At 52.2% G+C, this 12,709-nt stretch overlaps 5 protein-coding genes across 5 annotated transcripts; all 5 read right to left on the minus strand.

The window, feature by feature from the left end:
* Positions 1–333: 333 nt before the first annotated feature.
* Positions 334–2,582, minus strand: PG998_009883 (uncharacterized protein; the record flags this gene model as incomplete). Its single annotated transcript, XM_066876699.1, has 2 exons — positions 334–900; positions 969–2,582. The coding sequence occupies 2 exons, from the start codon at positions 2,580–2,582 to the stop codon at positions 334–336; spliced, it is 2,181 nt and encodes a 726-aa protein (XP_066728855.1).
* A 1,111-nt stretch (positions 2,583–3,693) lies between these two features.
* Positions 3,694–3,933, minus strand: PG998_009884 (uncharacterized protein; the record flags this gene model as incomplete). Its single annotated transcript, XM_066876700.1, has 2 exons — positions 3,694–3,811; positions 3,851–3,933. 2 exons carry the CDS (start codon positions 3,931–3,933, stop codon positions 3,694–3,696), a joined length of 201 nt encoding a protein of 66 aa, XP_066728856.1.
* Positions 3,934–7,686: 3,753 nt separating this feature from the next.
* Positions 7,687–8,144, minus strand: PG998_009885 (uncharacterized protein; the record flags this gene model as incomplete). Its single annotated transcript, XM_066876701.1, has 2 exons — positions 7,687–7,948; positions 8,011–8,144. 2 exons carry the CDS (start codon positions 8,142–8,144, stop codon positions 7,687–7,689), a joined length of 396 nt encoding a protein of 131 aa, XP_066728857.1.
* Positions 8,145–10,044: 1,900 nt separating this feature from the next.
* PG998_009886 (methylated-DNA--cysteine S-met) lies at positions 10,045–10,578 on the minus strand (the record flags this gene model as incomplete). The annotated part of the gene is made up of 1 exon (XM_066876702.1): positions 10,045–10,578. One exon carries the CDS (start codon positions 10,576–10,578, stop codon positions 10,045–10,047), a length of 534 nt encoding a protein of 177 aa, XP_066728858.1.
* Positions 10,579–11,207: 629 nt separating this feature from the next.
* PG998_009887 (ubiquitin-like protein) lies at positions 11,208–11,915 on the minus strand (the record flags this gene model as incomplete). Its single annotated transcript, XM_066876703.1, has 1 exon — positions 11,208–11,915. The coding sequence occupies one exon, from the start codon at positions 11,913–11,915 to the stop codon at positions 11,208–11,210; it is 708 nt and encodes a 235-aa protein (XP_066728859.1).
* Between the last annotated feature and the right edge of the window lie 794 nt (positions 11,916–12,709).

Below are 12,709 nucleotides of genomic sequence, written 5' to 3' on the forward strand. Positions count from 1 at the left end.
TGAACTAGCCATTCAGATTTTTCCCTAGTGATGTTTATCATGACTGGTTGAATAGCTGGTTGGAAAGTTGATTAGACCGGCCAAGTGGTCATCCACAGTAGGTGTCATGTGAAGCGACTCCGTCTCATTGTATAACTACCTGAATACGAAGCAACCGCGTGAATGCAATCGCATGAGAAAAAGAAATGGGTATCAGTGCCGCGGTCCTATAAAAATACATGATATTCCTTACAAGACACCACAAATGACGGTGCAACTGCTCCTCATCAGACAAAAAGACAAGGCATCTGCCTCCTACTCATCCTCCGCCGAGATATCTGACCCATCCGAGTTTTAGAAGAACTGGACCTTGGTAAGGACGCGGTATTCGACGTAGTCCTCGCCATCGATGCTGATAATGGTACCATTACTTGCCAACTTGCCAGCAAAGGGTCCTGTCTGCTTTCGCTCGTACTTCATGCCGTTATAGACTTTGCTGGAATCGTCGTTCGGGCCTTGGGCGGGCGCAGACATGGGTTGCTGCATCTGCATAGGCGGAGGAGCCACCTGCTGAGGAGGAGGCGGCTGCATGCGCTGGGCCTCCTGCGACTGCCATACCTTGTTTAGCCGTCCCATATTGTCACTAAAAATGGTGCGGTTGTCATGATGGTGGCCGCCGCTGCCGCTCATTCCACCGGGCACGTTCTGCATCTGACGACCAGGCCCACCAGGTCCATACTGCCTCATCTGCGCGTGTTCCATCTTACTGATCTCGCGACGGGCGAGGTTGTTGGTCCGCTCCATGGCATCGGCACTGTGATTGCGGCCGTTCTGGCGCATTTCGGCCTCGGCCATTCCGCGAGGGGCTAGAAGTACATCAGTATCGTAGAATACCAAGAGAAGGAGTGGGGCGTCACGTACCTCGCATGTCATTCGGAATCATCTCGCGACCCCTGTGGCGAAGATCGTGATGCATGGGCTGTTCCGACTTGGGGCTCCGGGGCTGCTCCTCCACGAGGTTTGGTCGTCCAGACGGCGTGGGAGGAATCTTTTGGGTTCATGGCTGCGCGACGCTGCGCCTCATATACTGCCTTGGTTTCATTTGCCACCCGCTCATCACTATGCTCGCCCAAATCAATCTGGTATTGTCTGATTCGACAATACTCTTTCATCTCAGATCTAGTGAGATTTTGAAGGTGAGGTAGCATCGTCACGTCTTCATAGGGGATCCAAAGAGCACCTGCCCCAGTAGGGAAGTTGCCGTTAATAAACCGCCCATCCATTGTCTCCCGTACTAGTTTGACGCGGAACATATCGTTGGCACCCAGAATACCGTAAACCGCATGCTTTTCCGAATCTTCCGTAGCTGAAGATTTGCTCCAACAGCCCACCATGATCCGAGTCGGTCTAGTGCCCGGAAGATTGTCGGGGATCGGCTGATGTTGTTGCTGGATTGTTGCATGCTGTGGCTGCTGGCGGATCGGGGTCATGTGATGATTAATCATCGGCGAAGGTTGGGATGTCTGGGCCGGATCATGCTGAGGTTGAGGTTGAGGCTGAGAAATAGGCTGAGCCTGGGGCTGCATGCGAGAGATTATTGGCTCACCGCCCGAGATCGTGCCCACAGCACTGCCTGTACGGCGACGCTTGCTGTCCGGACGAGCGTTGGTGTGGGCATCCTCGGGGATGTCAAGCCCGTATGCTATGGCGGGAGCTTGTGCGGTCTCCGGAGGAGGGTTCCTCTCAACTCGTCGAATCGCCTCTTTTACGGCGGCAAGGTCGTTCTTTCTCTTTGTCTCTTCATCCTCGATCTGAGCATCTTCAGCTGTTCGAATCTTGACGTATTCCTTGATCTGGTTATGATCCAGGCCAATGAGATGATCTTGGAAGACAACGCGCTCGAACGTCACCCAACTGCCACCGGGGCCAGGAGGTACGGGAAATAGGCGAGTATTGATGGCATCCCCATTCCGAGTTCCATTATGGATGCGTGTACGCAAACGGTCACGAACATCCATAAACCCAACGACTGCATGCTTGCCTGCGGCCTTGGGGACAGGAGAGTCTCTCCAGTATCCTAGGAGAACGGACATGTTGCTACCAAGGCCGTGTCTTCGAACGGATGTGGCACGGCTTACGGGTCTCTCATCACCATCGTCAGCACCACTAGGCAAGCTTCCCTCGAGCTTGTCCTCGCTGAGATCGTTGTAGATGGAAGAGCGCTTCCGCTTGGGATAGTGGGTGTTGTTGGGCTCATCGTCTTGGGCCATCTCGACATCCTCAGGCTCCGAAGTGAAGCGAGAAGGTGATTTCTGTCCATTGTGCACGGGAGCATGAGTGTTAGTGCCCACAATAATCTCATCACCCAATACATCTGGGCTGACACTAGAAGCCATGCTGGAGGGTGGCGGACTCAGTGCTGTCTCGTCGGCACTGTCAACATCTTCTGGCTTGAGTGAGCCATTGGTGGCGGCAGGGGCAGTGGCGGCGGCACGTCTGTTACCGCTGCGAGTTAGCATGGTATTCAGATTGTCATGACGATAAATTGTTTTCAAGGCGACATCGTCAAAATCAGGAGCTTTCAGTGAAGGAAAGAGACACATGGTAGTTCAGAATTCCAGGTCTGGAAGGCAGTCCCCACCACTCAACGAGGACAGAAAGAGCAAGGATCCGGTGGTTTCAATGTAGTAATCAATCAAGGGTATCCCATGTGGTTTCACTGCCAGGCCGGCGATAGGCGAGTTGATCGATCTGGTAACCAGATGGACGTTACGCCCAAGCCACAGCTGAACCTAGCTGAAGGGGGGAAGGGGGAAGGGGGACGGACGACACGGTCGTGGAGCGGAAAAGAAAAGAAAGCGAAGTCAAATAACAAAGTTTGAGTTCTCAATGCACTATGGCAGGTGCAATGGACACAAAATGAATGAGACTTGCGATCCTTTGAGTTGGCTTTGGGTGAGTGCCTTGTGTGGGAGGAAAGTGGAGGGGGTTAAATATGCAAATGCAGTTGCATACGGGTTGAAGTGAAGTGAAGAAAATGTGCGTGGTCTGTTGTCCAGTCTTTGGTGAATGGCACAAGACGATGCTTGGGGTGAGTAGAACTCAGTTGTTGGTTGCTAAGCGAAAGTGCTACTCCGAGATACTGGCAAGGTATACTTGGAATGCTCATAGCGAGGAAAAGTGTTATAGGAAAGTGTGGAGACAAGGAAGGGATTGAGAGAAATAGTCGAGTATACAATTCTCGGCTTTTGGTAGGAGGCCGACGTGATTTGGATTCGGCACTGCCAAATCCCAACCACATGGATCAAGTAACGAAAGGGGTGCAAAGTGCGACAAGCAAGGAAACCAACCTCACCTTCGGAAGTTGTATTTTCCCATGCTACGATGGAGGACAAAGATGTGGCGTAAATGAAGAAAGAATAGGGCAAAGTCTCAAGGCAGGTGATGATGGTCAAGACGAGAGAAAGCTCGTCGAGGAAACGAACGGGGTTGACTGTGATTGGTGGCGAAGAGTATGGCGCTTGGAAAACGGGGATGCACCAGAATTACCGGCACTCAATCCGCAATTCTTCGGGGGTAGGATGCGGGATGAGGAATCGCAGGATGAAGGAATTCACAATTTAGGTTCGAAAAAGTCCAAACAGGTCGACTCCAGGCCGACTCCAGTAAACTATCGTTTCACCCATCCTTGTGAGCGACCCCATTTAACCATCGTCATATGGTCTCCACCGCGAAAGGAGAAGAGCCTCGACAGCTATGGGATAACTTGGGAATGGCGATGATAACACCGGGAACCCGGGGGATGGCGGCGGCAGGACGGGCCCAGCTTGGGCTTTGGAAAGATAAAGATGACATGAAAAGCAGCACATACCTTTCGGCGACAGCAGACTCACTGGTGCCACGATCATGACCGTTGGGCGTGGCAGATGACTTGGGGTCGGATCCGGTGTCCATGTTTGGTAACCTAAGGTCGCCCACCGACGACCAGTGTGTTGGAAGGCGCGTGTGTGGTGTTCCAGAGAGTGGACGATGGAATAGCAGGGTGGCGACGGAATAGCTGAGTGGGCAATGGAATAGCTGATTACTTTGGAAATGCAGGAGCTCGCGTTAGTCTTCAAAACCACTACTAACGTGGGTAAAGTGTGGATGGAATGAAAAGACAATAAACTGACCTGGGCCCGGGTTGGCGCGCATCAGTTGGATTTTAGTCAACTCGGCTGGAAAGTTGTCGCTCACGGCAGAGAAAATAGTAGACTTGTTGTCAAGCTCCACAGCCGAGTAAGTAGGTAGGTATAGGCAGGCCTCGACCCGTTCGTTTCCTCTGTATGTTGCATGCGACAACCACAACAATAGCGCGCAGATAAGAGCGATATCTGATTTGTTTGGTTTCCGGGTCGCTCTAAACCCGAAATTTTGGGTCTCGTAAACGGTCTACTATAAGGTGCGTTGCGGCAAGCTGGAAAGGATTTTGAGCGCAACCGGAAATGTAAGAGAAGGGGGAAGACGAGAGTTGGGTTGTGATGAGTGAGGGACGGGCGATGATGGGTTGAATTGCTGGGGACAAGTTGAAACTTTAGGAGAAAAACGGGCCAGGTAATAACGAGCAGTGAGAGAGAACCCAAGAGTAATCAACCGTGGTGTGTGGCCCGAGTTCCAAGTTCCTTAACTCAATGCTTCTTGTGAGAGGTGGAGGGAGGGGGAGGACTGGGACTGGGGGGGCCAAGAAGTAAGAATTCAAGTTGGAAACTTCATCAGTGTTAGTCAGAGGTAGTCAGAAATTTGAGTTGCCAAAAGGCGACAACTAGCAGAAAGTCTTTGCCTTCTATCTCGGTTAAACTCGAGTCTCGCAATAGCCACGTCTTATTGACCCTGACAAGGAGAAGAAGGAAAAAACGACTTGGAGCAGGCCCATTCGCAATTCAACTCGGGCAGCAAAGGCGCAACGATGCAACCAAGTGCCAAGTAAAGTACATAGTCGTCCGGATTCGCTAAAGCTGATTGGGCACATCTGTAGCTTAATATATGTGGAAACACTAGAGTGGAAGAGCGACGAGAGTTCCGAAGAGTTGCACGTCTTCTGGAGGCAGAGCCCAAAGGGGGCGCAGTGCGGCGCACAAGACCTCCATTGACGCAATGTGTAATTTGTTGGCCCCGGGGTAACTTGCGGCGGCACACTCTACTTTTAGTATCTACATACACACTGAGTGACTATCGGAACAACTTTGAGACAAAGACAAGAAAAAGAGACGCCCCGAGCTGCTTTTGGACCTGTGTGTTTTGTGGCCACCTTTCCACCTCCAGAGGCATGTAAGTTCGTCGAATGTCAGAGGAAGTGAAGGCAAGGTAAGCAATCAAGCAGCTGGTGCGACTAACAAACAGGCCACCCCCAAAGAGGGCTGTAATTCAGAATAGCAGTTGCACTTGCACTTGTTCACTTACATACTAGGCCCGGGGCCGACCGACCGACATCCCGCCGTATCGCATGCCTCCCGTATGACAAATGTCATATAAGATGACTGGCTGGGTGGTCTGGCCGCCCTCACCCGCTCCGCTCGCTCACTTATTACATGAGTCAGTGCCAGTCGGCTGGCTATTACTGCTGCACTGTAACTCTTGCTAGACGCAAACGTCGCAGAGCGATGATCGGAGGAGATGCCATGTCCATTCATCTGATCAGAGGTAATAGGCAAATCCGGTAGTTGTTAGTTGGTGGTGGTGTTGTTTCAACCATGGCGGAGCCCGTAGCGAAGCGAGTGAGCCAACCAAACACACACACTAAACGACAATCCTAGGTGAAATCCTAGTTGACATTTGTCGCACTTTGTCTCCAGTCTTTGACGGCTATTGCCTGCCAAGGAGATGATGACGCGAGACAATTAGACAATTCGATAAGCAGATCCCGTCATCCATTGACAGAGGCGAGGCCAGGTGATTCTCTCTAGCGCCTCCTTTGTTCCCTCCCCGCTGGCTGAGGTATATTGACGACTATGGAATATTGGTACGGCTGCTAGCGCCAGACCCCGGTAACTGTAGAGGAACTTGTGTCCCCCTGCACGCTGCCTCCCCTGTCAATGGCTGGATTGTTGTTGGTGTTCTTCTGTCTATTTCCCAGAACAGTAAAAAAACACAAAGCCTGCACATGTGTACAAAATGCAAACATAACACACAGAACGAATCCCCCCTGATCTATAGCATGGGTTCGAACCAATGATACGTTGAGGCTTGACACATTTTGACATTCCTGCCGCCATACCAAAAATACCTACAACCCACATACGAAATGCACATCATTTGGCATCATCAGTTCGGTGGCTGAGCGCCGGCAAAGAATGATAACACCCAAGTCGGAGCAAAATAGAGGTAACACCAAGGCTAGGGGACTGCCAGATAGCATTAGAGGATGAGCCGATGATCGCTCGGTCAGTTCTGGCCAGCCTATCGCTCGCCTGCCTCCATGCAGACTGGGGTGGCACGCACTTGGTCGTATAATTTATAATTCACGATTGGTGCACAAGGAGGAGGCTTACTACCATTAATGTCATCTGCTGTAAGTCGTAAGCCTCTCGATGTCTGATAGGAGCAATCAGTAATCAAACCTAGGCTACCTACTTAGGTATGTAAGATGCTGACAGACAGGCAGACAAATAGATATACTGCTCTGCTCTGGCAAACTGTCGTAAAGAAGAATGTTGCGGGCTGACGTCGTGTGAGATAACGTGGCCTAACATCAAAAGACAGAGAAGCCAAAAAGAAGGAGAAAGCATCTCGCATTCCGTTGAACCCCGCCTGTGTTTGTGTTACTGTGACTGACTTGCCAGATGAGGATCAATTTTTTTGGGAGCGAGCCTTGGCGACATGCATCGTGTTTGTATTAATAATAACTGTAGAAGCTCGCCCAAATGGGTTGCTAATATTTGTGGAACCTATCAGCCCAACCTGCACCTTCCTACATTCCTTCAGTGGCAAGTAGCTTGCCTATGCCGAGTCTTTGGCGAACCCGTCCACTATTGGCATCATGCTGTTGGTTATCAAGAGAGGTTCATTCTTGCATTTGCACATTCTCGGTGTATGCAGGCTAACTAGGTATGCATCATTGGCCTGAAGCTGTTTGTAAAGTTGGCTTATACATTTCAAAGGTAATTCAGCCCCATTGATGCGGCACAGCAATATGTTTAGCCAGCGAACATTAGCAGTTGAATTCGGCCCAAGTCCTGGTCGCCATTAAAATCGTATCCAGTCTCACAGTACCATCACCAGAGATCTAAGCATCAGATACTTGCGATCTCATGGATATGACGTCCACAGTCCCGGCTCTTCAACCCGTGCTCCAGGGTTACAGTAAAGTGGAGGACATCAATTCAAGATCCAGACTCAATAAACCGATATCGAAGTCCGTATAGGATCATCAGTACATGTGTAGCTCAGTGTCTGCTATTCTACTATATCGTTACTGTCGCCGTAGTGATCGTTATCCACTCGATGTCTACTTTGTTCTCCTAACAACTCAGATTTATACGAACAAACGAACCCAGGCTATATTAACAAACAACTAACTGCATCCTCTCTCTTGAGCGACCGAACCTAGAACGGCTGACAGTGCGTTCCCCAATTACCTCTCTCTTCCCGCACCTACTCCCACCCCCTCGAGACCCATGTTGCCGGCATTTCTAAATAACAACGTGGCGGAGGGTGGTCATATGCAGCGCATCATATCGCGAAAGCCGCCGCCATCACCACATACGCCAAACCCGCGAGGACGGCAGGCGCGTCCGAGCCACCCGTCGACTGCAGCGGCGCCGAGCCGGACGCCGTGGGACTGGGCTTCCCGTCGGCGCCGGTGGGCGTGACGACGACGACGGCCGTGCTGGTGGCATCGGGAGAGCCCGGCTTCGTCTGGACCGCGGTGGTCAAGGGGGCGGCGCGCTGACTGTCGAGGTGTTGGGTATGGTCCAGTTGCCGCTTGAAGTACCTGGTAAGGAAGAAGGGGAAGGAGTAGATATGGAGGATGCGATGCTGCTGCTCAGGCTGGACGTGATGCTGGCGGTGCCGTTGCTGAAGACCCGGGTGCTGATGGTGTCGGGCATGGGGGCACCAGCGGCGGCGGCACCAGCGACGGTGAAGGCCAGGGCCACGAATGGGCTGTTTTGGTAGGATGAGAAGCGCATTGCGTCTTTTCCTTGTCTTGTTCTATTTTCTATTCCTCTTTCTCTTCCTGTCTTGTGCTTGGTTCTTATCGCAAAGATGCTACTCAATGAGAGCGATGGTGATATCTGTGATGGTTTATCAAACAAAACTTGCCCGGGGGAAAAAAGAGGATGGCAAACAAGCAAGATCAAGAATTGAGGGGACCTGTCGTCGGTTATATTGCGATTTTGTTAGAGAAATGAACAGCCGGGAGGGAGGGTTAGAGAAAGAGACAAATCGGAAGGGAGGCAGACGCAATGGATTCGCGGTTCGTCAGCCAATCCCGAATTCACTTACGACTAACTACGAAGCTGACCGTCTCATTCATCCTATGGGATTTGACGGCTTCCCACGTACAACACACATGACCTTTCCCCTTCGCCTCGCTGCTTGCTGTATTCAATAATCCGATCGCGCGGCTGCTGAGCCACCCTTTTGCTTACGTCTGGGGGCTGGGTTCATGTAGGCATGCAGCTATGTTTCTGTTTTTTGGGGGTGAGCGGAGATGGATGCATGCAATTATGGACTGGCACAGCCCGCTTGCTTACCCATTTGAGGTTTCCCTGCTCGCACTCATATTCCTGACGTTCGCCCGAATTGATAGGCAGAGCAGGTGGGCCAGGCGACAAATATTTGTGTCGTGGCATGTAGTTAGAGGAAGAGAAAGGATAGAGCCGAGCCAACCACTTTGGACTGCGGCTGGCAGATCTGAATCGCATCGAGGCAATCCCGAATGACTACTTGCTCCCTGAGAGAATCGGGGTAAGGTCGGTGAAAGACCAAAGGCCCAATTGGTTGGTTGATTCTCTGGGTAGCACCCCTCTCTGCATGGCCTACTCATTGGGGGCTGGTGATGTGCTACAGACTGCACTGCATACCTGATAGTATATGCATTGGTCCGTTTCTGGGGAGTTCACTGCATGCTCAAGGCAACAGAGACGCTGCAGGCTGAGAGTCAAGGTTTACATAGATTATCCAGCCGACTTGGGTAAATCGCTCGCGAGGCATGTTACTTGCTAGGACTGGATCGCAAGCTTGACTAAGCATGGGAATGCTTGTTTCCGCGCTATACACAACAAGGGAAAGACAAGTCTGCGTCTTCCGCGCGGCAATGGGGTTGGATATGCAAGTATCCGACCGCTCTGCAACATAAATAGTAACTGGCCCCCTCATATAGATGGCACAATGCTTTTGAGGTGAAGCAAACTTTCTTTCACTTCGCCCTAACACATTGCCGACTCCAAGTCCGTGATAGCAGAGTAAGTATGGGTGATGAGCTGAGGGTATAACAAGACAAAACGTCGAGTCTCGACCATTGAGTGCTCATCCAGTACAGATATACCGGGTATTGATTACTATATGATTGTGATGTAGCCCGGGCCAAGGGGTGTTTATGCAGAGAGCAGATCTCGGGCTCTCAAGTCGTACAAACTTGCCTTTCGCGTCGTGGCCAGTAGGCATCGTACAATCTGAAGACCCCACGGCTTCGTATCCTACTCCGAGGCATCTGAATCCTGATCATCTGCAACATGCTCGTGTTTGATGGGGAATCCTTTTGGGGTTAGGCTCAAGAGAGTCCTTAATGTCGAAAGGATCAGCCTCTTCCACTCCCTTAAACACCGGCTTATGCCCAGGTAACCCAACCCAGCCTTGTGTAATGCACCATCGCTAACGAAAAACAGAATTGGCATCCAGTCAAGAAAATCCTTGCCCCGGAAGAAAACGCCCAAACCCAAGCCAAAAGCCAAACTAACCAAAGGAATCCATTTCCCATCACGCTTGCAGACGGACAATTACCACCAGCAAAGCCTAAACATCATTATTTTTGTTCTGTCCTGTCCTGCCAGAGAGACAGTCAGTCAGTCAGTGAACCAAGTCTTCTCACACGAACCCCGACCAAGGCGTCCCCAACACCCTGCCCTTCGCATCGATCCCGACCCCCTCGGCGCGCAGCAGCTTCTTCTTCTCGTCAATCGTAATCCCCTCCCCGTCGCCCGTGACCCACTTCCCCTTGAAGCCGCCGAGCGAGCCGCCCGTCGCCACGACGCGGTGGCACGGCACGCGGGGCGCGAACGGGTTGCGGCGGAGGGCGCCGCCGACCGCCCGCGGCGACGACTGCAGGTGCGCCGACAGCAGCCCGTACGTGGACACGCGGCCCGCGGGGATCTGGCACAGCGCCGAGAGCACGCGCTTCTCGAAGGGCGTGCGGGTCGACGCCGCGATGCGCGCGAGCTGGGGGGTCATGTCTTCGGCTTCGGCTTGGGCTCTCTTGGACTTGGCCGTGACCGTCCTCATGGCGAGGATGTCGCGGGTTTTGTCGAGAGAGGCGCGGGGTATCTTCTTGATGGGCATACCCGTCTCTGCGTTGTCTTCGTCGGTGGCGGGGTTGCGCTTGCGCTTCTGGCTGATGGCCATGATGTATAGAAGATGTGTGTACTTGCAGTTGAAGGTGATGAGAGTTCCAGGAAGTAAAGATCGTGGGAACGTAATGGAATACGAGAGAATTGAAGACGGATATAGTCAACGATTAGAGCACAGGTTCCGCGGAGTAACAAATGTCAATTGCTTTTTTGAGTCATCGGTGACGGCGATGTCAATGGAAAGGCGCGTTTGCCCCACGCTTAGTGCTTGACACATCCCAAGTTTCGCGCCACGAAAGCACGTGATCTCATTTGGTCCTCAAGATTTGGCCCGGCAGTACGTAAACCTCAGCAGGCAGCCATCAGATAATATCGACGAAGACAGCTGGTGCTTTCCTTTATTACGTAAATCCTTGTCTAGGTGCATTGAGCTTGTGCTCAGTTTCTGTACATGTATCCAGAGTAGCTGGCTTTCTACCGTGAGTTGAGGTTAACCACTGCGAGGCCCGACATAGCCGTATCGGGTGTATACTCACGTTGACAACCTAAGTGAAAACACTTGTCCCTTCCTGAGACTGTCCGCTGTAACGCTAGCATGCACAGGCAGGCCACAGGAAGGCGACAACAAATCTGTGCCTATCCCATCGTGCAACACGGTTCTTTCCCCTTGCCCCATCCTCTTCCTTAATCGCCCGTGTCGACCTCGAGGTCGAGCTGCACCCCGTTGCTGATCTCGTAGTCGGCCAGCGAGAGCATGTCCTTGAACGGCCTCTGCCCCTGTCGTTTGAGCAGGATCTCGTGAGGCTCCCGCCCGATGCGCGCAGCCACGATGATCTTGAACTGGCGGATGGTGTCGGAGGGCAAGCAGGGTATGGCGGCCTTGGTGCCCAGCCGGTCGTTGACGTGGACGATGATCATCTCCATGCCCGGACCGCCGGGAGCGGCAGCGGCAGGCGCTCGCTTGGGCGGCTTGGTGGTGTCGGCCGAGCCTGCGGCAGGTCTTTTCGGGGGCTTCGTGGTGTCTTCTTTGGTCGAGCTCTTCGCTGGCGCTGCTGACGAGTCGTTAAGGCTGTTGTTGGAGGGCTTGCTGCGTCTCGGGGACGGCGAGCGGTTCCTGTAGCCGCGATATGAGCTACCGCCACCACCGCCGCGGCGGTCGCTGCCATCTTGGTCGTCGCGATCGTCGCGCTTGTCCTTGAAGTTAAAGCCGCCCGTCTTCTTCTTCCTAGGACGCGGGCGGTCGTCATCGCGCCGGTCTCGGTCGCCCCTCCTGTCCCGATCATCTCTTCGTCCGCTGTCTCTCCGGTCGTAGTCGCGGTCGCGGTCGCGGTCGCCCGTGCTCGGCTTGCCTCGGTCGCGGCGAGGCGAACGGCTGCGCGCGCGGTCCGACATCTTCGTTGGCAATTTCTTTTCGGGAATTGCTGCCAGGTTTATTGTAAGGTAGAGATGGAAATCCAGAGCTCCAGCTGTTTGAGACAGTACCTAGCAGATTGTCAAAATGGGGCCCGTGCGCTTTTGACATCACTTTCGTACATGGACCTGTTGCCTGTGATGATACAACTCAACTACTTTGACTTCAGACCTACTCTACTTACATCTTGAAAATCATGTTGAATGATACTTATCATGTAAGCTTTTAGCTTAGAGAAAGTTGAGGTATCCCATAATGAAGTGCTTGGTATGACAGTCCACCATTGCTCATTACTTCCTCAGGACTTTCACACTCCTATGCTATAAAATCAGGATGAATGTTGTAACAAAGACCATTCGTATTGATATTTCTCCAATCACCACCATGTAAAAGGGTGTTGCTGTCTGTACATACTGGGAACGCTCTGGGAGAATAGCTAGGATATCACGCCTCCTTACTCCGTACGAGGGGCGTATTTCCACAAAATAATATTAAGATGGGTTGACATCGTATTCCCAAAGACCCGAACATCTGACACATCGATGGGCCTGCCGTTAATATCCCGAATCAAATTCCCGGCGTCCCAAACTTTGGCCTTTGCAGGATACAAGATTGCTATCTTCGCATTACCCAAAGGGATCCGCCTATCACTAAGACAGTGAAGACTGACTGTCACTCAGCCCTTCCTATTATGTACATAGTCTCAATAATGGAATCCACTACTTGAGCTTACATACTGCAAGTGGTGAAGCCCCTTCGGAACGAAGCCGGGTGG

This window comes from Apiospora kogelbergensis, assembly GCF_038363985.1.
Source record: "Apiospora kogelbergensis strain CBS 113332 chromosome Unknown utg000006l_segment0_segment0, whole genome shotgun sequence".
NCBI classification, from domain to species: domain Eukaryota; kingdom Fungi; phylum Ascomycota; class Sordariomycetes; order Amphisphaeriales; family Apiosporaceae; genus Apiospora; species Apiospora kogelbergensis.